General features: G+C 40.6%; 1 protein-coding gene across 1 annotated transcript in view; it reads left to right on the top strand.

Annotated features, from left to right (window-relative positions):
* The first annotated feature begins 3,999 nt into the window (after positions 1–3,999).
* Positions 4,000–26,070, top strand: part of STIM2 (stromal interaction molecule 2) — a 68,793-nt gene continuing 46,722 nt past the window's right edge. The window contains exon 1 of the mRNA XM_065634430.1: positions 4,000–4,299. Coding sequence (XP_065490502.1) covers positions 4,020–4,299 — 280 coding nt within the window. The 5' untranslated portion in view covers positions 4,000–4,019. The remainder of the gene's footprint in view (positions 4,300–26,070) is intronic.

The raw sequence follows: 26,070 nt of genomic DNA, 5'->3' as shown, positions 1-26,070 counted from the left end.
CAGTTTGTAGTTTGGAGAGGCTGTAAACAGCACCACATAGAAGTAAAAGGTTGTTTTGTTTGACTTTTTTTTGGTGGTGGTGTTGTTTTGTTTGTTTGTTTTTTGGTTGTTTTGTGTGTATGTGTGTGTGCGGTGGGGTTTTTTTTGGTTTTGTTTTGTTTTGTTTTCCTTTATTCTACTGTTCAAAGCTGCTAAGGGGTTTTAGGACCGGCAAAACATATGTATGGGAAAGAACTGTGTGCATGAAACAAGTCTGAAGATTATGTCATCTCCCTTTTTCTTTTTAGATAACTCAATGTGCACGGCAATGCTTGGTGGATGATAAAATTGCTGACAGAAATGGCAACTCAAAGCAGTAAAATATACATTATATTAAAAAAAAATTAGCTTTCTATGAAAGGATGGCAGATGGGACTCAAAAAAAGCATCTCAGGTTATCCATACAGCAAAGTACACTCAGAAAATTTGACCAAGACTGTTTAATACTGAGCAGGACTAATGACTAGAAGTAACATAAATGTCTTAACTCCAGGCTGTGAGACCGCTTTGCTCTCTGCAAAACGATAAACATATGCACTTGTGGGAAATGCTGTTGCAATGCTCTGTCAACAAGGTAGCACCTACCAGTGCCAGACCTTCAGAGGGGAAGGTGGTTTTATTGAAATGAGAACTTGGACAGAAATACCTGTAGCTCTCGCTCACACCTTGGTGCCCTCATGCTGAGGAGCACCAGGATGTGTGTCCAGCACATCTGTACAGCCATGGGGCACCAAGGCAGCGGTGTCAGGCTGCCCGTACAGCTCTGCAGTGCCCATGTCCAGATGTTAGGTCCAGCATCCATTGCAATTACATGGGGGTGAAGTGATGCCAGCTGTGAAGTCCTCCTCATGTCTCCTGGGTTCTTCTTGGGCTGGCACCCATGCACAGATTTTGGATATGCTTCTTTGTAGCCTTGAGCAGCTGACAGTGATCAGTACCTCCATCCTGTCCCACCTCTGTGAGTCACTGGGGTTTCTTCACTGCTCTTTTTCTCCAGAACAGGGTCTCTTGTGAAACTGCACACAGATGTGCTGGGGTCTTGACCTGCTTATTTGAGTGCTATTAGCACAGATCATGCTGAGAGCCTTTTGCTGCAGTGTGCTCCCTCTGGTGCCCCCATGACCAGATGTTACCACTCATTCACACCAATTCCACCCTTTCTGCTACAGCTCTCCAGACTCAGAAGTAGAAAAAAATAATCTAAATAATTTTCGTGTCAAGCATACTAACCCTAAGAACCCCAGGCTCTGCTGCTCAATGGGGTAGGTGACCTAGTGGTGAAGGACCAGGGAAAAGGCTGAGATACTCAACACCCATTTTCCCTTGTTCTTTATTAGCAAGTTCAGTGCTCAGGCCTCACAGATCTCTATGCCTAGTGGCAAAGTTTGGGGGAGGAGACTATTACCAATTGTAAAGGAAGCTTGAATTAGGGCCACTTTAGCAAATTAGATATTTACAAGTGCTTAAGGCTGGACAGGAGGTGCTTGTGAAGCTGCTGAGGAAGCTGGCTAATGTCATTGTGCTTATCCCTGTCACCTTTGAAAGGCTGTGGCAATCAGATGGGATTTCCTGTTACTGGAAAAAAGCAAATGTCATATCTATCATCAAAGCAAGGTGCGGGAAACTACAGGACAGTCATCCTCAACCGGTCTCTCTCACAGAGAAGATAATGAAGTAAATCTTTCTGTAAAAGCCATTTCCGAGATGACAAAGGACAAGAAGCTCGTTTGGAAAAACCAGCACAGCTCTACCTACATTATTGCCTTCTACGATGACATGGTTGGCCCTATGGTTGAGGTGATAGCACACGTTGGCTTTGTCAAGGTTTTTGCCACGGTATCCGTAGAATCTTTGTAGCCCGGCAGGGGACTTATGGACCGGGTAAGTGGGCAAGGTGGGTGGAAAAAGGGTCTGAATCACTCTACTCAAAAGCTAGTGTTCAACGGTCCAAAATGAAACTGGCATGTGGTTATGAGTGGTGTTCCTCAGGGCTGAGTAGGGAGGTTAAACTGGATGACCTCTAGACGTCCTAAATCATTTTGTGACTCTGTGATCAAGCCTTGCAGGGCTGTCAGCAGTATTGGGTCATTTAGGTTTCTGTGGATTAACGGGTTAGGCTGCAGCCCAGGTACCTTCCTCCTGAGCTTGTACAGCTGAGTGTGTGTGATGCGAAGCAGCAGTGCATCAAGACATGTTACCATTTCATACACTACTTCTCACCGTGAGATCTGCTGAGGTGCCCTGACCAGCAGTGACCTCCTCCCAACTCCAGAACACAAGCGTTGCTTGAAAACAATCCATTCCATGCTGCCTGACTTGGGGACTTGAAAGCACAAAGTGAAGATGAACTGACTTTGCAGAAGGATTTTTAACAAGGATCATTTTCTACTCCAGGCCCACAGCATTTTCACCAAAGTGCTCCCTGTGAGTGTCCCCATCTCACAGCTATTCTGACACACGGCTTTTCTCTATAGGACTCATGCAGTCTGTATCTTTTCACCCCAGAGGGTCTCAGTTAAAACAGTTCACACTCATCCAAGAAACTTGCCTCTGTCAGGTACCCTTTATGAATACCTCTCTCTTTGTATTTTAAAATTAACTAATTAATTAAATTAGCAGCTGGTTTCTTTGTTTCCATCTGGGGAATTTTACTCTGCTCCAGCTCCCCTCCCTGAAGTTAAACAACATTGAACAAGCTTTCGTAAGGTGCAGGCACTTCATTGTTCTCTTTGCACAAGATCTGGTCAGATACTGTTGGTCTTTAAAGGCTTCTGTATTCAACGACAGAAATGATAAGGCTATGCACAGACTTCACAATTCAAACAGAAATTGTTAGGTTTAGGCACATTTTCCAAATCTTCATATGCTATATGACTACTTAAAGGTTTTGTGGTATTGATGTTTCAGCTAGGATGGAGTATGCGCATTAACTATGTTGCTAGACAAATTATTTCCTGCTGCATTTAATAGTGCTACAGTAAGCTGGCTTTCTGGATTCTGCTGACCCGGGAAAGCAGCTGGTGCCACTCCATTTTATGCTCCTGTGTCCTGTGGCCTTTACAAAGCACGCAAAGGCTTTTCTCAGGACCCTTTCAAAACATTGCTGTTATTTCCGAGGTGATCACAATGGTTAAGAGTGAATATAATGTTTATATAGCTTTTTGCCATCCATGGTACATTGTTTTCTCTTGTATTGTGTATCTATTAGATTGGATTTTGTCTTTAAAAGCTGCGTTATTCTTGATTGACTCAAGACAGACTGGTTGGAAATCCCACAGATTTGAACAGGACAAAGCGTGACAGAGATTTTATCCCTGTTCACTGGCTTAAGTGGCAAAAGCTTTTGGGTTGGTTTTTTTTAGTTGTTTTGCCAAGGTCCTAAACACAATTAAATCAGGAGTTAGTCTCTGTGAGTGCTTAGTTTGCCTGATTTCAGTTGTATGGGACCAGATTTAAACCGACTTTTTGTTTGTGTGTTTTTACGCTGAACTGTAACTTCCTTCATACATTCTTTCCCTTTAGGACGCTGCCCCCTATTGCAGATGTGGTAAGGGCAGATTTAGCGAACTCCAAAGCCCCGGCCGCCCCTCAGGCTGCCGCACACCTCCGCTGTCCGGCCGCCGCTGCCGGGGGGAGCTCAACCTCCGCACGATCTCCGGGCAGAGCTGGCCGGGAGCCGGCCGAGCCCTCCCCAGGGCACCGCGGCGGAGGTGCCGCACCGAGATGGCTCCACCGCCCCGGGCGGCCCACAAGCCTTCCGCCATCCGACGGAGAAGACGCGAGGACCCGTTCCTCCCCGGCTCGGCGCAACCCCCGCCCCGCGCCGTTACCCCCGCGCCGGCTCCCGCCGCGGCCGCGCCCCCCACTCCCGCCCCTCCCCGGTGACGTCACCGCGCGGTGACGTGTCGCCCGGGCGTTTCGGCGGCGGTGCCCGCCGGAAGCGGCGGGAGGCATCGTGGGGCCGGCGGTGAGGCGGGTTCATGCTGTCGGAGCGGGCAGCGTCGCAGTGGCGGAGCTCCTGCCCCTTCCCTCCGTCCCTCCTTCCCTGCGCGGCAGCGCCGGTACCGATGAGCGGGCTGCGAGCGCCCGGCGGGCGGGCGGCGGCGACCTGGGTGCCGACCTGCCTGCTCCTGCTGGGGCTGCTCCTGCCCGCAGCCGCCGGGGGATGCGAGCTGGAGGCTGCGGACGTTGGCGGTGGCCGGCGGGGAGGACGGGGAGGTGCCGCCGCCCCTGCAGCGGAGCCGGCGGCGGTTGTGGCAGGTAACGGCTCCCGCGCGTGCCGCCGGCGGTGGGGGAGCATCTCGCCGGTGGGGGTGGGGGGACGAGACGACGGCCGCCCTCGGACCGGGACCCTGCCCCGCCCGGCGCGCACCGCGGTGCCTCCGGGCGCCTCCGAGCCGCCTCCCTCCGCCGCGGGGCCAGCCGCGATGCGGCTCTGCAGAGGGCGCCGGGCCGGTCTGCAGGGGGTCCGGCTGCGGCGGCGGCACTGCGGTACTGCCCCGGCCGGCCCCGCCGCCCCTCCCCGGGCAGGAGCCCGCCGCAGGATATGTGCAGGATCCTGTTGAATAGCGATATTGTTGAGAGCCGGAGCCGCCGCTTCCGCGTCGGCTCCCGCGGTGCCGCCCGTGTGTGCGGTGGGTGTCTCGGGCGCCGCCAGCCGCGGCCCCGGCCGGGAGCCGCCGAGCGCGCCCGCCCCGGCTCCCGCACCGCGGGGCGGCTCCATGCGGGGTGTCCTGCGCTCTCCCGGCGGGGCTCTGGGGCTGCGGCGGCCCCGGGCGGGGCGGGCGAGGTGACCCGCCCCAGCGAACTTGCGGGTCCCGTTGTGTAGCAGCACAGGTGGCTGCAACGCCGCCCGGGAGCCCGATGCTGTAAAGACAAAGGTGCCCACCCCGTACCCTCGGAGAGGCTTTAGTTCTCCAGGAAAGCGTGGAAAGCTTTTTTTTGCCTCCACTTGATTATTTTTTTTTTAAAAAAGTGAAATATTTAGGCTACCATACTTAAGGCAAGTGGTAATGCCTGCAGTTAAAAACTGAAGCATTTAAAATAATCTAATTTTAGCAGGCTTTGATGGCTCCGAATTGCTTATACACATTCTGAATCTATCTTGTAATGAACAGTAGGAAGCTTTACAGTCTTTAGACAGTTCACTTAAGAAAAAGGGGTTTATATGTTAGGAAGTACTCAAAAACATTTAGAAGTTTGTCATGTCTCATAATGTGCTTTTCTAAAAGCTCTCTGATTGAAGAGAGAGTGTGGAAGGTGGAAAAGGGAGAAAACATACCCTTTCTGAATCGAAGTAGTGTGCATTTTTATCAGAGATAAACTTCTGATGTTGTTTGGAATAGTATTGACATCCTGAGCTAAAATTACTGAACTTCAGTGGATGAAACATGCATGGGTTTCTTCTCAATGTAACACTTAAAAACATGAATTTTGATTATAATTAAGTAAACTTCAATAATATTTCTGAAATAACTCTGAGATAGAGATGCAAGGCTCTGTGATCTAGCAGTCATGTTTGAGGACATAGCATTTCTGAAGTCTAAATTGTCCAATCTGTTGGTTTGCTGTATAAACTGAGGAAGTTGGAACATCCGCAGCCTGTGAAGCAGCAGTCAAACCTCCCAAGGGTGTTGTGAAAATGCTGTATTGGAAGAGTTTTTTTTTTTGTTTTTCTGTTTAATTCCCCAGACTGTAACTGAGCTGGTTGTAGGTGGTATTAAACAGTTCTAGATATGTGTAGTGCTGTTGCTGTCTACATTTTATGCTTAATCAGTTTTGATGTGTCAGCTTGTGTGGAAAAAAAGTATTTGTGTGGGTTTTTTATTTTTTTAAAATATATGTTATGGACTGTAAAAGTACTGGATTGTTTGTCAGCTGTCTTGGTGCCCCCTTTCTCCCCCAGCAGAAAATCCGGTGGAGAAATACATTTATATGAGAAATCTAACATATTTTAAGTGCATTTATTTTGTTACATGACAGTTTGGTCTGGAAAATACGTATGGTTAAGAGCCATCTTAGAATCAGGTCCACTCTTTAAGAGGTTTTTGACATGGTTCATCCATGTTCATCCGCTTGATAAATAAGGTGTTTCAGTGGATCACTTGAGTTGTTTGCATGTCTGGTAACTAACCCCCAGGTAGTTTTAAGTTACTATTTGCAAAACTGGAGGGACTCCTGAAAGATTGGGAGAAAACCGGGTGACATGTTCAGGATGTGGGTTTTTTTTATATTATCTATGATTCTTTCCTTAAAAGATAAAACTTGCAATGTGCCGACGAGTTAGAAGGGATTGCTGACACTCATCTGGAGAAGAGCAGAATAAGATTTTAATTCAGTAATTTTGATAGGTTTGAGAAGTACAATTCATAAGACAAAAGCTGCTAGGTATAAAATGCTGTGCTAGGAAGAGGCTCAACCAGAGGCATATGGGCAGCACAGCTGGACAAGCAATCCAGGAGTCCTGGTTGCAAATTGATCTGAATAAGCAACGTGCAGCTGGCAAACATGAGTGCTATCCTTGGATATGTTAATCCAGTTTAAATTACAGAAGGCTCTTATTTTTTTTTTAATTATACTTTTGGGTCTAGTCTTGAGTGTTAAACAATCCGTAAAGTAACCATGTGGATTGAGAGGCGCAGAAGCTTGTGACCGATGCAAAAAAATACTAAAGTATTGCTTTATTTTGGGGAGTGGAAGAGACTGTGGGAGGACTGTGTATGTAAGAAGTAGTTCACAAAAGCATATTTATATGTATGTTTTTAAAACTCTGTGGTTAGCATGTAGGTTAAGAGGATTTAAATTGTAGTGGCCAAGTTGTAGGTTAAATACAAGCTGGAAGGTTTTTACCTATAACAGTCAAATTATGTAGATTTTTCAACAATTTCACATTGTTGGAGGTTTTTATTGGTTTAGAGAAGAAGCTGGCAAAGATAATCGAGACACTTTACAAAAAAGGGATGTACGATGAATTTTAGGACTGGGAAAGCCCCTTGAGATTCTACTCCTGCCATATTTTATCAGATATTCAGGGATTTACTCAATTGTTTGTATAGATTATCATTACTGTTGTCTTCCTGTGTGTATGTGTCTTTTTAATGGTAATTTATAAATGACAGCTATATATGTAAAACCTGACACTGCTGAAGATATTTAGTCACAGTTATGAAAATCAGATCAACAAACTGTGTTTCCACTGGGTGGAACACCGTGAGGCTATTTGCTATTCATTCCAGCTCTGCTTGTTCACTACTTAATTTGGTAGAAAATTTTAAGGCACCTTCTGTTCTGAGTCTGAAGATAACACTGGGTTCTCACATGCAGTTAATTTATTAACGTTTAATTAAGTTAGTTTGTAATTCTGGATAATTGTGTATTCTTTTCTTGTTAAAAAGTCTAAATTTAATCCAGGATCATGGATTAGTTTGGCTGCCTTTCAGGTGAGACAGAGTACCTGGACCTGTATTTGGCTAACAAATTTCTCTCAAATAAAAATGGTCTAGCTCAATATTGTAAGCCATTAACTACAGCACTACATTTTATATACTAAAGAAGCAATGGACAACATAACATAACCTTTTCCTTGAAGTCATTCAATTTATTTTTTTCTTTTAATTGAGTTTCCATTCTGGAACTTATCGATCATTTTAACACTCTGAGCTCTTCAAAGTAATCTGACTTCAGCAAGTCAGGGGTGAGGGTTTCTAGAAAATGTATTTTTTAGCTGCAACCTCACAATTGGTTTTAGCAATTGTAATGTGGGTGGCTTTCTTCTTTGGAGTGGACCCCAGCTGGCCATGCCAGCAATGTTGTTAGCACAGAGCGCCAGTAGGAGTAGGTGTGCTTATCCTAATACTCAAACCCACAAGGAAGGAGGGAATTCCTGCTCCTTTTCTACTTTGTACTCTCTTTGCCCTCAGTGTTGTGATGACCACTGTCTGTTTCTTTGGCTTGCAGGGATGTTAAAAGAAATGCAGGCAACAGAAAACTTCTGGATTTTTTTACCAGACTCTCTCCTGACATGCTTTAAGCACTAGCGCCAGTGCAAAGAAGAGAGATGATGGGACTGCATGGGTGGGGTCAGCAGTACAAAGGGTGGCCTGGCTCCTGTGAGGGTGTGAGTCCAGCACTTGTGATTTCCTTTGCCTGTAGCTGAATATTTCTGCCTTCCAGCATTTTCACTGTAACTCTCCAGTGCATTCTACACCTTCTGGTGTCCTGTGAACCGTGGTGTTTTTTTTTTTTTTTCCTTGGCTATCAGCTTCACCACTTCTGAAGACTTACCTGATCTTGCTGTTGGGAATTATCCAGGTTATTTAGCTGGTGTTTTCTTTTTCTTGTCTTACAGCAGGCTGTAGTAGACCCTTTCTTGAAACCCCTCAGTGGCCCTCTCTGAAATTCTGTGACTCAGTATCATCCCTCCATCAGCAGATTTTTGTGTTGCCCTTTCAGCTATAAGCTTTCTGAAGACAGCTCTGCTTTTCTGGGGGCCTCCTACCAGATTCTGGTGAGCTGCTCCTACGCAACTTAGGCATGACTCATTTTCTTCTAAGTAACCTCAGTGATACCGATCTATCATAACTAGGTTGAGCTGCCATGTATTTGTCAAAGGAGGACTGGACCAAACGACAGAGGCAGTTATCTTGATAAGATTTCCCATGATGATTCTGTCACTAGGAAAAACACATAAAAATGTAGTTCACTTTTTTTAAAGTAAGCGATTCAATTTTTTTTTTTTTGCTTGTGTTCTGTAACTTGTATGTCCTTTTGTATTTTGTATTTGGTCTCAATCAGCATTGGGGGAGAGGAAAGTGCTGCAAAGAGCTGTGATGTTGTGGGAAAGCTAGGAAAACTACTACAGGTTTGGTTTTATTTATTTTTTTTTTATTTTTTGGGTAATTTTTATCGCTTTGTCAAAATCTCCTCAGAAGTCAAAAGCGTATTATTTTACGTGAGAGTTGATGCTAATTTACTGCAGAAATCCTGATGTATGAGAAGACGTCATTTGGATTAGTTTGTTACATCCTATCTCTGACACTGGCTTTTTAAAATACAGGAACTTGAGATGTTTATCTTGATCACATATGGTATCCCTTAAGAGTAAATAATCAGTATGTATGTTGTCTTAAAATAAGCACATATACATTTACAAACCAAGGTGAGTTTCAAGTTATTACATAAGTTAGTGTTATTCTGCCTTTGGATACTACTGAGTCTCTCCTGTTACTATGGAAACTATCTTTGCATATCTGAAAAGAGGAGGGGTGAATAACATGATAATGCATTGTTAAAATTTAGGATTAGCATAAACAGAATGTGATGATTGTCTGGGTACGATAAAATTTGCATTCATTTACTTGATTTCTGTGAGCACTTCAAACTTAACTAAAGAGAGTCTATAACTTTTTTTTAAAAATTTTATTCTGATCCTTGCTGCTTTTCCTTCCAATGCCAAAAGCAACAGCATTTTTCAGAGACTTGTTACAGGAATCCTTAAGTCTGCATAATGAAAAGTACTCCAGAGTTTTAACTAAAATCTGTCTTGAAAATTGTAGATAATATGCTTGCCAGAGCATTTAAGAATTTGAGTTAACAGCACTTATTATAACAGAACTGCTGACTCATTTGAGTCAACAGGATTTGAATTAACAGGTAAGAACCACCGACCTTTAAAATCTCATTCTGGTGGTCTCTAGCAAAGATTTTCTTCAGTGTATCAGGGGGAAATTTCTTCTCTATGCAGATAGTGTTATACTACTGCAGATGAATCTTGCTTCTCCAGTGATTCCTGGATGCAGAGGTGGGAGGGAACCTGTCCCTGCCTATTGCAGCTTGTATGGCAAACCACAGGCACCACCACAGAAACTTGTGTGAATTGGAATGGTGGTTGTGGCTACTTGGATTGTGTGAAGCTTTAATTTGTGCAGTAGCTCAGAATTTATAGGAATGCAAAGATAGCTTTGATCCTTTTCCTCTAGGCAATGCTTTCTGTTTCCTACCTTTTCTTCTGCATCATGAGGCATTTAAAACTGTCAGCAGCCCAGCCCTCTGGTACTGCCTCCAGTTAAAATGTTAAGACCTGGGGTTTTTTGTGTGTGTGTAGTTTATTTCTGTAGTTATTGTTAATTTGTGAAAAATTGTCATGTGTTCAGCTTCTAAAACTCTTACCCTCAGTAGATGCAGTAAGCACGTGAATTTTCTGTTTGTATGCCTAGATCTAAAGCAAATAAAAAGAATAAATCTTACGTTGTTTCTCTCTAGTTATAGTCTGAAAATGACAAGCTTGATTAGCTTCTCCTCAGTTAGAAATGCTACCCAGTATTTATTTTGAAGAACAACAAGCAAGAAGTATTATACTGTTAGCAGATAAACAAAGCCACTCACATGGTCTGTGATGATTTTGAAACAAATATGAAAGTTAATTATTCTGAGAAGGAGACTTCCTTCTACTGTAGTTTTGATCCTAGATTGCTATATGTAGAAGGTTACAGGATAGCTTCTTGCTGTAACGTTGTATACTTGTATGAAAAATACTGTTGACTTAAGTTATTTTCATTGCCTAAAGACATAAAAATGATTTTGAAGTGAAAATGAAATTACTTTTTTTAGTGCTGTTGTTTACTATTTTGCTAGATATGAAAATTAGACTGTATAATATCATGTAGCTCCAATACTTCTATCGTGATGTGGCAGGAAGGAAAAGTACTTTTATATCCTTTCCCACTTGCAATTTTTACTTGCAAATGAAATGCATCAAGCCAGTTCTGTCTTCCCCAGAGTATATTTTTAATTTTTCTTTGAAAAACTTAACTTTTCCAGTACTTTTTTGGAGCATGGCTGTCTCAATCCCTTTTCTCCTACCTGGTTCATATTCCCTGAATATATCTACTGAAACATGACTATCGGTGCAATAGAGAGTATTGTAGTTACTTTGGAAAGAGCACAGTAATGTCAGTCTAAAGTGCAGATAAGAGACCATGAAATTGAATCCATCGACTTCAGTGAATGAACCTGTATTACATCTTCTCTGGGATTTCTTTTTAAGACTGCATTTTCAGTAAATTAATATTTTGGTTATGATCCTATGAAACTGTACTCCTGATAATTGGTCTTATTTTGGTTGTGTTGCAGGCAGTGATAGGAAACCTGTAGCTCTGCAGTCTTTGGAGGATGTTGCTTAGTTATTGATTTAAACTGACCTTGGTGTATGTAGGCGTTTTCTCCCTCCTTGCCTATTCTCTGTGTTCTACCTGCTCCCTTAACATTATGATGGCTGGAGATGAGCTAGTTTGGGAGAACTGGTTGAGCTGAATGGTGGAATGAATTTTTTTTGGAGCAGAGTCAGGTCCTTGCTTTAGGTCAGTGCACAGCTGTGCAAGAGCATCTGTGAGAAGATACCAGCTTTGGAGGAAGGTAGTACTAACCATTTTAGTAGAAGCCCATGTATCCCAAATAAATAGTAAGTGATTGGGAAAGATGGGAAAGGGAGAAGCAGTGTTTTTAGACAGATGTTACCAACTGTGAAGTTGAAAAATGACATTCAAAATTGGTAAGGAAATACTTCAGCAATACATAAAATTTATAGAGGTAGACTTTTGGATTAGCAGTAGAGCCAAGATTTTAGCAGAGCTTCTTAAATAGCTTAGTGTAGATGATAATAGCTTACAGAAAAATATGAGTTTTGGAATGAAACCTTTGTTTTGGGAGTTAATTTGGTTTTTAATGTTTGATTTACTGTAAGAGAGAGTTTATGTCTAGAAACTAAAATCACTTGCCTGGCTTAGCTATTTACTTCTATAAAGCAAAACTTAGTAAATGTGATTATGTGATTTTATTAATACAGGATAATAAAGACACATCCCATTCTGATCCAGGTGTAGATGTTTCAAAGAAAAAAAAAAACCACCTATCTGAACTCTTAATGCATTCAATTGACTACTTTTAAACTTTGTTATAAAATAATCCAAGTAAAACTGGTTTGTTTCCTTTATTAAGTAAACATCCTTCCTAAAATACTATGCATCTGTGGTATGTTTCTTTTTTGTCACAAAAGCACCCAGACACATGTTTTATGTTGCCTCATGTCTGTTTATAACACCCTAATAACAGTAGTCAAGGCTCTGATTTTTCTTGATGTTATCAAGTGGTAAGACTTCCTTATTTCAACAGAATGGAAGCTCCGTACACAACCTTGGCTGTGATCAGGTCCACAGAAATTGCTATTTCCTTACAAAAGAGTGATAAGCAATCACAGCTAAAATGTTGTCTTAATGGGCAGAAGAAGGATGCATCTTCATAGTACTAGATGGTTACAAGTGGAGTATTATACTATATAGTGAGTAGAAGTTTGGCATGTGGTGGGATGATGAAGGGGAACTCATTAGCTACTGTTGCCTGCAGAGATCTTAGATGGTATTTCATGATACTGTGTGACAGAGTGATGAGATGGTAGTGTCAAAGTGCAAAAAAGTGGGACAGGGAGAGAAAGGAGGAAGGAGCTTATTTTATTTAGTACCTTCATACTGTTAAAAGTATACTTGGACTGGATTTAACTGAATAATTTCAGCTCTGATTAGCTGTTATACTTGAATTTTTTGGGAGTACTAGTGGTTTGTTCTTTGGAAAAAGCCTGGTTGTTGGTCAGGAAGAAACACTACAAGTTGTGAAGAAAGGAAAATAGTATACTAATTGTTCTCACTTGAAAGGATATGTAAAACTAGAGAAGGTTTGAATCAAGCTTTTGTATATACATTTTTGTGCATTAAGAGAACTAGAACTTCTTGGTTTTAAGGGACCCACCCCGTGGCCGTGGCACTTGAAGCTAAAGCCAATATATGTTGGCAGCTATGGTTTAGGCCTTCAGCCTGTCCTCTTCCTCATGCTGACCTATTTCAGTTTAGTTGTTGGATTCATTTTTCTGCTGGAATAACTTGGTGAAGTTGGCTAAGTGAAGGTCAAATGGATCCTAGGCTGGAAGCAAGGGAGGCCAATGAGGTGGAAGGAGGGAGAAATGGAAATGTGTTGTGGCAGCCAGATGGGTTTCAGGTCTTAGGAGGTGATAGTGAGGATGTGGTAGACTTCTTTGAAATGATTAGTATTATAAAGGAGGCAACTATAGTTAGACTGGTAGTTGTTTTCGTACTATGAGACCTGGGGGCATTCATTGAAAATCAGAAGGTTTAGATATATCCCACCACTTTCCATTTTCCTGGAGGAAAGGAGAGGGCACATCTGTGTGAACAGGTGGTATTAAACTAGGAATCTCATAGGAGTGCAAAACCAAAATGTGGTGTTTCAGGGAAAACTTGTTCTTGCCATCACCCTTCGTACTGCACCATGTGCTGCTAACTAGTGCTGCGCAAGGTTGAATTAGAATGGACACCTTTGAGTCAGTGTGGCTAGTCATATGTTTTTGCTAGTCTTCTGTGGCACTGCAAGGGGTGTTGGAGACAAGACAGTTTGGCAAATACTTGCTGTTTCCCATTAGCATTTCATTTTTAGTTTTGTGGAAATGTTTAAAGTGACTGCTAAGACAGGAAGAAAAAGAGTAAAATGGTTAAAGGAGAATGTCATAAGGTGGTAGTAAACTGCATCATAATTTATAAGTTTTTGGGAGATGGTGGTTTTCAGCTTGAGGACTGGCAAAATTTTTACTGGCAATGACTAACTTTGTAGATTGATTTTTATTGAACTGTGTTTCTTCCATTGATTTGTGTTCATTTGCAGTCTCCTAAATGGTATCCTAAGAGTGAAATTTCTTCCTTTCCAGAAGTTAGTAAAATTACAATGACTTTTTTGTTTTTGATTTTTTTACCACTTTTAGTTTTCTATGCTCAAAATGCTGTCAGCAGTAGATTAACATTCTTACAGAAGCCGAAGAACAAGACAGCCATTGTCTTGTTACCCAAATTGTTGCATTTCTTCTTTAAATATGAAAGTAGTAGTTGGCTATTCATTTGAATAGATTTTTTTAAGTTTTAGTACAAATGTTTTAATAAGTATTTCTTTAATTCTGGTCACTTCTTGTTCTGATACTGTATTTTTTGGCTCTATGAAGTGTTTGAGAAGAGTTTAGGCAGAGGACTAAGCATACCAACTGAAGATACTGAGTTTTCACGATACTGTAATATTGCTAACCTGCTTATAGTCTAGATGTAGTGCCTTGCTGTCTGAGATGAAAGAACCAATGTCTAGTCTTTTGCTTTCAGATCTTACTGTGGGTGAAGTGGAGATCTTAGGCAGCTGCAGTGTTTTAGGTAGTAGTGTGACAATTTTGAAGATCAAGCAACCTGTTGCTGAGTATCAGTGAACCCAATTTGCTTTGGAAAATGGGCTTTTGCTCTGAAGCTCCTACCAGGCCACTCTTATTTACAGGATGTTGAGGGAAAATAACTTTAAAGAAACTTTTCAGATTTTCTGGCCTCTTGTCTCTTCCCCCCGCCCCCCCCCCTCCAAAAGGTTTCTAAGGGTTATAAAAATGTAAACGATTGTTTCAGTGTTTCTTCTATGATTGTGAATATATTAATTGAATCTATCTAGTCTTGCCGTGAGTTCTGCTCTGAAAACTGACTGCAGAAATGTTTCATGAATGTGTCTAGTTCAGTTTGCCTTTTTCAAATTTTTTTGGTCTACACAATAAAAATGAAAGTGAAAGTGAAACACACTGCTAGTAACAAGGACATTTTGCACATGAAAATTGAGAGATGTGGTGTTTGAAGAAGTGAAAATTCAGCTTGCTTTTCCAGGTCCATGCTGTATTCTTCAATCATCATAAAGGACAAGCTTAATTCTGGTCTGTTTATTGGGAGTGTAGCAAGAGACTTGTTAGAAGCAGGAAGGAGTATGTATTTCACTATCAAGAAGACAGAGCTATAATTATCTTTTCCTTGCCAAGTTTTGCATTCAGAATTTTGGAGAAGACTTAAATATGAAATTCTCTGGCACTGTCTGCATGCAGATGAAAATTGTAAACATCAACTGTAAACCGCGATGGAAAACAACAGCATAAGTCCTGGAATCACCATGGAGGCTGCCATTTGTACAACTGCTTGGATATTTCAAAGAGCTCCTGTTTGGTGAGGCAGTGAATTGTATGGGAACGTAGCGGAAGATTTGGTGAGGAGGTTAGTTAAATGTAAATACGCTCAAGTGACTTGCACCTGTCTGTAGGAAAAGCACATACATCACACTAGTTTTACTGACCTTGTGTGCTTGATGAGTAGAACCTCTGTGTTAGATAACATAGGCCTGTGAGAAACTCTAGGCACCTTATCACTATGTCTGAGATTCTTGCTTTGTTGTGAGAAAGAGCAGGAGGCTGCGCCTGCCTGAAGCCTTGAAATACAGGCGAGCTCAGCAGGCCCAGCGATCTTCCAGCAGGGCTGAACTTACCAGTGCCTGTGTCCCCGCTTGTGTTACCTCTGCATGGGAGCTTAGGTGCGACTTCGGAGATCCCCAAGTAGAGAGGTAACTAAAATAAAACTTACTCTTTGCAATACATTTGTGGCCTCTGGCTCTTCTTGCGATGTGCCTGCATATGTGTACACAGAATTTAAGATCAGAACTTGAATATAGAGCGTTTGTATTGTGTGGAACTAAAGCATATATGGCATTTTGGGCTACAAAGATGACTGGGGTCTGGAGCATCTTTCTTATGAGGAGAGACTGAGATGGGTCTGTTCAGGCTGGAGAAGGCTGAGGGGGGATCTTATCAATGTTAATAAATATCTGAAGGGTGGGTGTCAAGATGATGGGACCAGACTCTTTTCAGTGGTGCCCAATGGTAGGATGAGGGGCAACGGGCACAGACTGAAGCACAGGAGGTTCCATCTAAACATGAGGAGAAACTGTTTGACTTTGAGAGTGACAGAGCACTGGAACATGCTGCCCAGAGAGGTTGTGAAGTCTCCTCTGGAGACATTTAAAACCTGCCTGGACACATTCCTGTGCAATCTACTCCAGGTGAACCTGCTTTAGCAGGTGGGTTGGACTAGATGATCTCCAGAGGTCCCTTCCAACCTTCAATTCTGGGATTCTGTGATTTCTCTTAAGTATTTTACTTAATCCCAGGGTTGTTGGATACCTACTGGAGAGCTTAATTCCTGGATATTTTCTTAATGTTAGTATGTGAAGTAAGTGTAAGTTAGAGACACGATAGAGGGTGAATTACGACGTTTGTACTGGTGGCAAGTACAGGTGCCAGTGCTAATGATGAAGTTCTCCAAGTATTGCAGTTGTAAGTGCTAGGGTGAGGTAAATACTGTACTTTTGCTGTGCATCTTGTTCAAGAGCTATAAGGAGCCTGCTATGATTGCATGAATAATGAGCCTTTGGCTCTGACACGTTCACTTGTTCTATGAAATAGCCTCACCTGATGGTCTCAGATTTCTCATTTGGAAATATTTTTAAACTTGCTTCCTCTTTGGCCTATCTCAAACTTCTGTCAAACACAGATTACTTCAAAGTGCAAGTTCTAGTTAGTTCATTTGTTAAACAGCCAAACCTCCTTGATTTTACTGATTGCATGTTAGTCATTTTCTGTTTACCTATTGAAATGGATATGAAATTTAGTTGTAATGAAAGCAACTTCACTTTTTTGTCTCCTAACCTAAAAGCTTTTGAGGATGATTTGGTGTATCTAGATATTTCAATATGGGTTAAATACTTCTACTATCACAAACTATATTTTATTATTGTTAGGGTGTCATCATCCAAAGGATGACTTTCAGGCATCCTTCAGCACTTGCCCAGTTGTCATCCCTTACAGAGGAAATAGAGAAATAATGATTTACATTTGGCAGGGCAGGCAGAAAGCTTTGCTGTTGGCTTCAGTGCCACTTCCAGAAGGGGTTGAAGCATGTTAGGTTAGTTACTGGTGGGGTACAGGGCCTAGAGCAAGGGAAGCAGCCAGCTCCATAGCAGCTCTTGGTGCCCACAGTGGGTATTTCCAGCAGTGAGCTGCCTCCTTCTCTTTGGCTTTTCTGCCTGGCTGTTCCTCATGCCAAGGCTATTGTTGTCATGCTGGACTTTAAGAATGTGGCATCATTTGGGAGCTGGTCTTTCAGATCACGCAAGCGTCAAGATGTGGTGGGAAAAGCATACTTGGGTGGCAATTACTATGCAGTTTCCTGCTTCAACTATTCATTATTTTCATTTGTCGTTTAACACTGTTGAGTTTGTAGGGCCCAGAGGTGTTAAAGTACTTACCCTTGGTGTTACTTGATCAGAAGCTTTAAGGATGGAATTAGTTTCATGTCTCTTGAGGTGTCGGCATTTGAGCTAGGAATCTGGGCTCCTTCTATAACAGAATAAACTTGTTTTGCCATGAGGTAGAGAGCCCCGTTCGGACATGCGGATCATACCACTAACTCTGCTTGCTGTGTCAGTTAGATTTCTGTTGAGTGTGAAGAGGATACTTACTTCAGATATAGGGGAAAAATGTTGCTCTCCTCACTTCATGTGAGTACTGTTCTAGGAGCCTTTAACCCGTTTAAGTTTAGATATAAACACTTTTTGAGTCAGGTGTTTCTGGCATGTTTCTTTAACATGTTTAAGTTTTTTGAATGCTACTGAATGAATAATTTCTGCTCAGGCTGGATATTAATTTAGTATTTATGTTTACAGTGTGCTTAAGTTTTGTTTTCTATGTAATTTAGCTTTAAAATGTTGCAGGATTAGGTTTCAGCCCATCAGTAATATTACCCAGCAAGCTGTAATTAATGTTACTCAGTGGAATGGAGGTGATGTTAACTCCTTCTCTGTCTTTGGTAGCCTTGTTAGCTATAATTTATTACTTTCAGAAGTTTTGAGACTTAGTGGATGACTTATTTACTGGAGAAGATAGCCTATGCTTGAATTCACTTCAGCTTTTGAACAGTTTTACAAACTTCAGTTGAGTGGTTGGGTTGCAGTGTAAGGAAATTAATTTTTTTTAGGATGTAATGTTTCATAATCTGTTTTGTAAGATTCTTTTAAATGTCTTATCTGTTGAGTCATGCTGTTGCATTTGTCTTGCCTTGCCTCCTCCACCCCAACAAATCTTGTGCGTGTTTTCTGTGTTCTGATTGTGTACCTCAACCTCCTTAACAGGCCTTCATACCTTATTTGATTCACCACTCATCTTTTGCTCCACTTTAAGAAAGGGAAAGGAATACTGAAAAACTAAACACAGCCGTTCTCTATTGCTAAACTTCTGATGCAAGAATTGTGCAGGTGTTGTAAAATGCTGGGTACAACAACACATAACTGAAAATGCCGTGCAGGTTCCAGAAGGAATTTCTATGCTTTGCTAGATTTTTTAATTATTATTTTTTTTGTGGATATAACATGCTCAGCTGGTTTTAGACCTATCGACCTATGTTCATGAGAAGTACCAGAAGTAAAGAGTAGACAGCTATCAGTTAGTGTGGTTCTGAAACTCTTAGCAGAAATATTTTAGATCTGTAGATAAGACTGAAGCATAGCTATGGAAAAAGGAAAGAACAATTCCACCTCTGCATTAATTGCATCTGGGAACTTCAAGTAACACTTTGTACTTCATAGCAGAATGTTATGCTAAATTAGAAACTGTGATATCCTCGCCCACAATTGTTCAGTATCATGCAACTGTGATTGGTTTAGTCACAAGCAGAATATTGGTCTGCCTACTCTGTCTTTGCAAGCTACCATAGCATTTGAGTTGCTCTTAGCGGTTCATTATTATTCATATGTGTTTTGCAGAAGGGAGGATGAGAGTTGTGGCAGTGTCTTTTTTTTTTTTCTTTTTTTTTTTTTTTCCTGATGACATAAGCTTATGTCTGAAATGTATCAGAGAGAAAGAGAAAACCCAAAATCTTAATGAATGTTTGGTGACATATAATCTGCAGCTTGTTAGGAGGCTATGGTTTTCCTGTGTTTGAGGATCTTGTGCTAAGGCTGGAATCTGCAGAGAACTCTTAGCTGTTATATCTGACTAATGCAAGCTGTAATAAATCAAATTAAATTCTGTACTGTACTTCTAAGCACAGCTGAATGTGTTCCATGTAATTAAGGCTTCTAGAAATCTGCAGGGTAACTCTTTATATGCAAATCTTTTAATAACTAAATAATATATTTAGAAGTAGTGATTTGTCTAGTGTAGAATGGCTTATTCTGTCATGTATTTTTTTTTCAATTAATATATATATATATTTTTTTTTTCCTTGGGCAATACTCTGGCTTTGGTTGCCTGTCCAACTTTTGATCACACCTGTTATTTACCTCCTCACATGAATGTCAAATGGAACTTGCTAAGCAATGTGTTAAAAAAAAAAAAAAATCCAGAAATAAATCTTTGTGCAGCTTTTGCTTTTATGTTGTTTACAAGGTGGTTCAGTTCAGATAGGGAGTGCATGATATGAGAGTGAGTACTTGAGAAATGTGCAGTTTGTTCTTAATTAATGAATATGATGCAAAGACGTTTAGATTAGTTAAAGCCTTATTACTTTTTGTGTTTTCTGCCCCATTAATGCCTGTATCATTGCACTCAGAGTTGATGGTTGAGCCAACACTTAATGCTGGGAATGATTTTTGTGTTCAGTCTAACACACCTAAAAGGACTTTACATTTGGTATTATAGTGATAATATCCCCTCTGAACTGGGACCTTAGTTGTGTATGGTGACACTAGTAAATGACTGAATATTCCATGAATATGAAAAAATCCATAATAAAAGTAGCGTAGTTAGCTTTCAGCAAAAAGTGTGTCAAAATTAATTCTTCCATTCTGTCCGTGCACCTGCTTGGTGTAGCATTTAATGTGCCAACCAGCTGTCACTGCTGCCCAACCAGATTGTAGAAAGAACAGAAGAAATAAGAAAATCAGAGGCAAATTACAGCAACTAGTGAGAGGTTGCCAGTATGTTCTCATGAAAGTTCAACAGAAGATGAGTGCTGGCTGAACACGGGTAAGGAAACAAAAGAAAAGTTGCCAGTGGAATGAGGGATGGGTCAGGGGAAAGCTCTGGTCAAGGAAGGATGGCAAAGATTGTGCATGCTGCACAATGCGTTGTGAAAATACTGCATCTGTTTAGAAGAAAACACCTTGGCATTAATGACATTTAGATATACAAGTCATTAAGGCAGCAGCGGTGACAGACTTGTTTTGTATAGAGTTTTAAGGGATGCATATGCAACTCCTAGCTGTAAGCAAGTTGGGAAATGTTGCTTTGGATTATTCCTTGTCTCTCATTCTTTTGGTGTGTTTGTTCACATAAGTAAACAATATTTTGTCCTAACTGTTTAAGAAACAAGTATAAAGCAAAACAGAAATGTGAAATTAAGATACATCTTTCATTATGTGGTTTATTTTTTACATGAGAAATGTGGTAATTCTGAAATTTTCCACTCTGAGGGTGCCTGGCAGGTTACAGTGTGTATTCTTTATTCCACTTATGGCATACCCTCTTGCATACTTTTGTTGTGACTGGAAGCTATTAGCTAATTCACTGATAAAGCACCTTTTGTTTAGGGTAGGGTTTAGTAATTGGTTTACTTGGAAAAAAATGGTTTTATAGAGTTCGTGTCAGTGTAGGCATGAGAACTGATTGCCCAAAAATTAGTACTACTGAAATTATGCCACAAGAAACCCTGAAGGTTGTTTTCACTTTTCTGTAAGTAATTTAGTCTTACTGATGAGTACTTGGTTACTTCCAAAGACCTGGATAACAGACAAAGACTATTGTATGGTTGTATCAAATTCTTATGTTACCTAATTTTTTAGAAGAATTAATGGAATAAAATTTTGTATCTGACCGTAGATTTTTATGGATCACTGAAATATTGTATTTGGAACAAAGTGATCTTGGGCAATATTTTTATTGCTTTTATAAAAGGGAAAACTTAGATGCTCTGCAGAAATGCAACTATCACTGCTGTCTGTTATTCAGAACCATTTTGCTGAAGTTTCACTTCCTGTTAGGGGAGAGGATTCAAGTCCTGTGGCATCAACTTTAACTCAAACACTGGTGTCTGCTTCTTTAAGAGAAAAGCCATGCATATTATTTATGGTGTTGTAGCGCGGAAATCCATGGAGGCTATTTAGGAGTATTGGAATAATAATTTTTTCCAGAGATGGTCCTTTCAGACAATTGGTGCTATTATTCACAAATATGATTTTAGGCATATTGTTTTGTGCTTGTCCCTCCTCATTGGTCCAAAAGTGACTGGTTAAAACCTTATTGAAGAACATAATCATTACCTTCCAAAACTGGTGAAGTAGCTTATCTATTAGCTTAGAATAACAGTCTACCTGGAGATTGAGAAAAGACTCTTGCAAGCACATAGTTGCAGCACAGTGATTCAGTGTCACTCTTCCTTACAAAAAAGCATTTGCTAGTTGCATTATGTCTTGAAGTGTGAAGACTTGTTCCAGACTGCTTGATTTTTATCTTACATAAAATAAACGTGGCTTTATGCTCCACACTTAGATTTCGCTTTGAAAAACGTTTGATGTCTTGGACATGATGATCAGTAGAACTCAGTGTGTGTGGTTTTTTTGGTTTTTTTTGTGTGTGTGGTTTTTTTTTTTTAGCTGGTAGCTTTTCGAAATACTATGAAAAAACCAAAACCAACACTCTCCGGTTCATTTTTCTCTGATTTGTTTTCTATCACTCTGCCTTTCTCATATGGCTTTCCCATTTCTTCCTTTGGAATTATGCTCACTGTGTTTGGAGAAGAGCAGAACAGAACACAGTACTCAAGCAAAGGAGGTGTAATTACCTCTGCATTTCTCTGTTTAGTAACTTTTAATAGCTGCTTATTAAGCAAATAACTTAATGGAGTTAACACCAATTAGCAATCTCTCTGGTAAGAAATTCTCTGCCAAAACAAATTCCACTGTGTATAATTACCTTAGGTGACTTACTGCACAGATCAACGATGGTCAGTTTTTCTCCAACTTCACTTCCACATCTCCCACTCCACAGTTTGGGCTTGGATTTCTCTTCAAATTGTCATAGATGGCATTTGCTGTTGACACACTTTACTTGGTCAACAGCAAAATTCATTGGGAAGGAAGAAGATTGTTATGCTTGGTATCACTTCTGCAATTGAACTTGTAGCTCTTCGGCACTGATGGGGCAAAAAGGGAGTCTTAGTTCTTGTTCTGGCTGTAAACAGAGAAGTCCTCTGATTATAAAAGATTTGCTCCATACATTGTGTTCAATATTTCTCTGCTGTATTTGTATCCTGTCTCTGAAAAGTTGTCTTTTGTTTGGTTTTACATGTTGTACTCTCTCTTCTGTTGAGTACAACAGCTTATGAAAAAGATTTTGTATGATTTGGTTGCTGTTGAGTTTGGCTTTGGGTAAAATACTAGATTACCTTCAAGAAACAAAGTCAAAATTTTCCAGAAAGAACTGAATGTGGCCGTTTTTCTCCTAGAATGTATTTATGCAGTATTTAGTGTGTTGGCAAGGGGCAGAGAAAACTCAGGGCACTCTGGTAGCTGCATAAGGGGAAGTGTAATTTTCCTTATTTGGTAAACATTTTATGTTAAACAGCAAACAAACAGAGGATATTCTATCAGGAACCTGTTGGCTCTGTGTGGCCAAGAATTCCTGTGGATTCAAACTGAAATGAACAAGCAAAACTTCCTTCATTTCTACTAATAAAATGTTTTTACCTATGAAATGACAAATAATATCATCTTTTTGGAGTAACTCCTATAAAGAAACAACATTTTATTTACATGTTGTGTAAATTTATTAAGCATATTTATGTAGGCGTTTTCTTTGATAATGTTGCTTAGATTCCAGTGAGTTACAGTATCTCCAATTCAGTATTCAACTACAGTAATATTGTTTAGTTTCATCACATTTCTCTCCCTTTCAAAGAGAAGGGAAAATCTCTTTTGAAAAAAGGGCATATAAACATGTTTACATCATGCAAAAATGAAATTCTGTTGTTGGTGTTTGGGAAAACAAGAAGAAATAGGAAAACTGAAATGCTTACAAGTTTTTGGTTTTACTGGGACTCGGTTTAATGGAGGCAAGTTCTAGGTGGGATAAACAAGTGGTGAGATTTTGTGATGTACTTGTTATTTTAACATGTGCCTAGCATCTTTCACTAGAATTATTAATGTGGAATGGAAAAACACAACCACTGTTCCTGAGGAAAAATTAAGTTCATGATGGACCAAGTTTTATGGTTTGAGGGAGCACTTTGCTGAGCTCTCTGAGCTAAGTGTGTACGTTATCTGGGAATCTGCACAGCATCAGGCAGTCCCGACTGCACTCGCTTGGAAGAGCTTGAAATTCAGGGCTTTTTGGTTCATGTACAGCACTGAAACAGATGAACTACCACAGCAAGACAGCTTAAAGTATCACTCAGGCCTTCCTGCCCTAGTGTTCATCTGTGTCTCTGATGGGGTAAGGGTGTTCCTGTATCAACAACTTTAGCATGCTTATGCTGACTTATGATGATCTTCCTTTACAGTGAGTGGCAATCTTCTTTGTACATCTAGATATCAGTCTGCATCTGGAAATTACGGGGAAAAGTTTCTTAAAGTTTAAATTCTGAAGTGGCAGGGGAGAAGAGAACTTTGATATAAGCTGTTGCTTAGAGAAGACAGCTTGGTAGCTCTAAATGATCAAATTCAGCAGGTTGCATTAAATTAAAAGGGTATGCAAGTGCCTATTATGAAGAGGTCTCATAATTGTTCTGTGTCCATCTTTGTTCTCCTGCAGGTTAATTAGGCTAAACCCCGAGATGGACAAACACTGAGGAGGCTAAAAATAAGTGAAGGTATTTGTGTTGTTAATGGAAACATGTAATGTAGAAGTTTGCCTTTGGCAGTTTTTGAAAACAAACTTTTTTCCTTCCATGCAAAATTTGATTGCTATTTGATGCTTTTTTTTTTTTTCCCCCTAAGATTGGTGTATGCTTTGTGTGAGTGTAGCCATGAATGAAATTCCGGATAGAGGTCACACTGTTTTCAGGCAGTGATGTTAATCTGGATTTACTCCCTTCCCTGTACAGAAGCAGGGTTTTATTATTAGGGTCAAATTGCTTTTGTCCTTGTGATGCTATTTTCTTAATTCTCTTCTCTGAACTGTCAAATTTAAACAAATATTTTTCAGGAAAAAAACAAACACACATCACCAAAATACCTGGTTCTTAACATTGTTTGCAGGAGTGTGCGTGCATGCAAAAATAGCTTTCACTGGTTCAATGGGGGGAAAAAAGAAACAACTAAACACAAAAGAAACAAAAACCCAACAAAAAAATCAAACAAAAAATCTGATCAGCAATGTGTAGTTACACATATCTGACATTCTATTGCTGATAAAATGAGAACCTAACCAGAATGAAACCACTATAACATTCCCAGCATTGCCAGGAATGGGAAGGATAAAGAGAAATAAATGGTTGCCGCTGCTGCTTTAAAGGAAAAACAACAAGTTAGAAAGTGAAGAAGTGAAGGAATGGGGAATTAGCAGGTCTATGTAATCAAGTAAGAGAACTGATAGGTCACTATATATGACATGGCATTTATGGTTTAAAAAACACTAGGAAGAAGCAGTAAGAAGATGGATTTTGTATCAGGACATCAAAACTATCTGACAATAGTTTGATAACCCCCCTTTCATAGGCAAGGAGATTGCTGAGAAACTGCAACGCAAACCTTGTGACTTGAAATGAAACATGGAGGGCACTGAGGGAAGACCTGGAAAGGGAAGAACAATACAAGCACAGTAGGGAATAGCTTTGTGTGTGTGATGAGGTGGAGGGAGGATTGACACAAATGGGAAAAGCAGCAAACTAATTTATTGTAGGACCTGACAGCATCGAAAGGATAAAGTAGTAAGTTACGGTCAGTTTTCTACTGATGGCTAAAGATTAAACTTGTGTAAAGTAGGAATAAGCATTTTGTGCTGCTCTTGTCACCTTGATTTATATTATGTGTTGGTAGGCATACCTATCTGGCAGTATATGTAGCATCTTGTAAACTTTTTTTTTTTCCTGCTAGATAACAAGTTGAGTGTTTGGAGTGCTACGAATTTCTGTAGCTTGTTTGAATCACGCTGTTTTCCTGGCTGTGAATTGAGCACGCACCAGCACAGGCTGGTGGTTCCAGCCATCGCCTGCGCAGTGATGTGCAAAAAGTGATTATGTTTGCTTTGTGAGTCCTGCCTGAGGCGTGTGTAAGCTGAGTTAAATATTTAGACCCATACAGAAAATCTCGAGAGTGACTTATGAAATCGGCTTTCTATTGTCTTCCTGATGAGTTAATGATGCACCACAGAGGCTTCAGCTGGGCTTGTGCTGCAATTGGTTCCTCTCTCTCATGCTCATGCAAGGGACCGTGGGCTGGCTGGGCAGTGGAGCTTTGCGCAGAGAAGGCAAGATGCTAATGAGATCTGGTTTTGAGTTGGTTTGCAGTCTCAGAGGTGACAGGAAGACACGATGCAACAGCCATGGCTGAATGATTGCCCTGATTTCCTTGTTTCTGTTTGAAACCTCTCTGAGGTGTGGCTTCTATCAGCCACATCTTCATGTGGGTGGTTAATTCTCTAGAAACCGATAAACTGGTGTGCGGGCACAGCTGGGGTGGCACCATAAGGTTCGGATCAAGATGCTAGGAGTGACTGAACAAACTTGGGACTCTGGCATGTTTTTGAAGGAAAATGAAACTGTTGCCTAGATTTGTTGGTTTTAAATTGCCATTTGGCTTAATTTGGACAAGGTTGAAAACCACTCTCAAATTTTTCTTCCCTTGAGAGTTTAACTCAGCTACTGCAGGCATTTTTCTGAAGTAGGTCACTGAGCCTGTGCTCAGTTATTGGTATATGAACTTGGCACATGTTAATGTAGTTTATTATGTAGCAATACCTATGGGATTAAAAATACAAGTATTATGAGAAAAGATAAGTCTTCAGAGGCCATTTCTATCAAGATGTCCCTGTTAAAAAGAAAAAAACAAACCACAACAAAAAACAAACAAACAAACAAAAACGTAGCTAAAGTCTCACCTGTCTTCATTTTATCTAGTTGCTTGCTTTTTGTTACTTTGGAT

This window comes from Caloenas nicobarica, chromosome 4 (assembly GCF_036013445.1).
Source record: "Caloenas nicobarica isolate bCalNic1 chromosome 4, bCalNic1.hap1, whole genome shotgun sequence".
In the NCBI taxonomy this organism is placed as follows: Eukaryota; Metazoa; Chordata; class Aves; order Columbiformes; family Columbidae; genus Caloenas; species Caloenas nicobarica.
The sequence above is the reverse complement of the archived record's forward strand: the minus strand, read 5'-3'. Positions and strand labels throughout refer to the sequence as shown.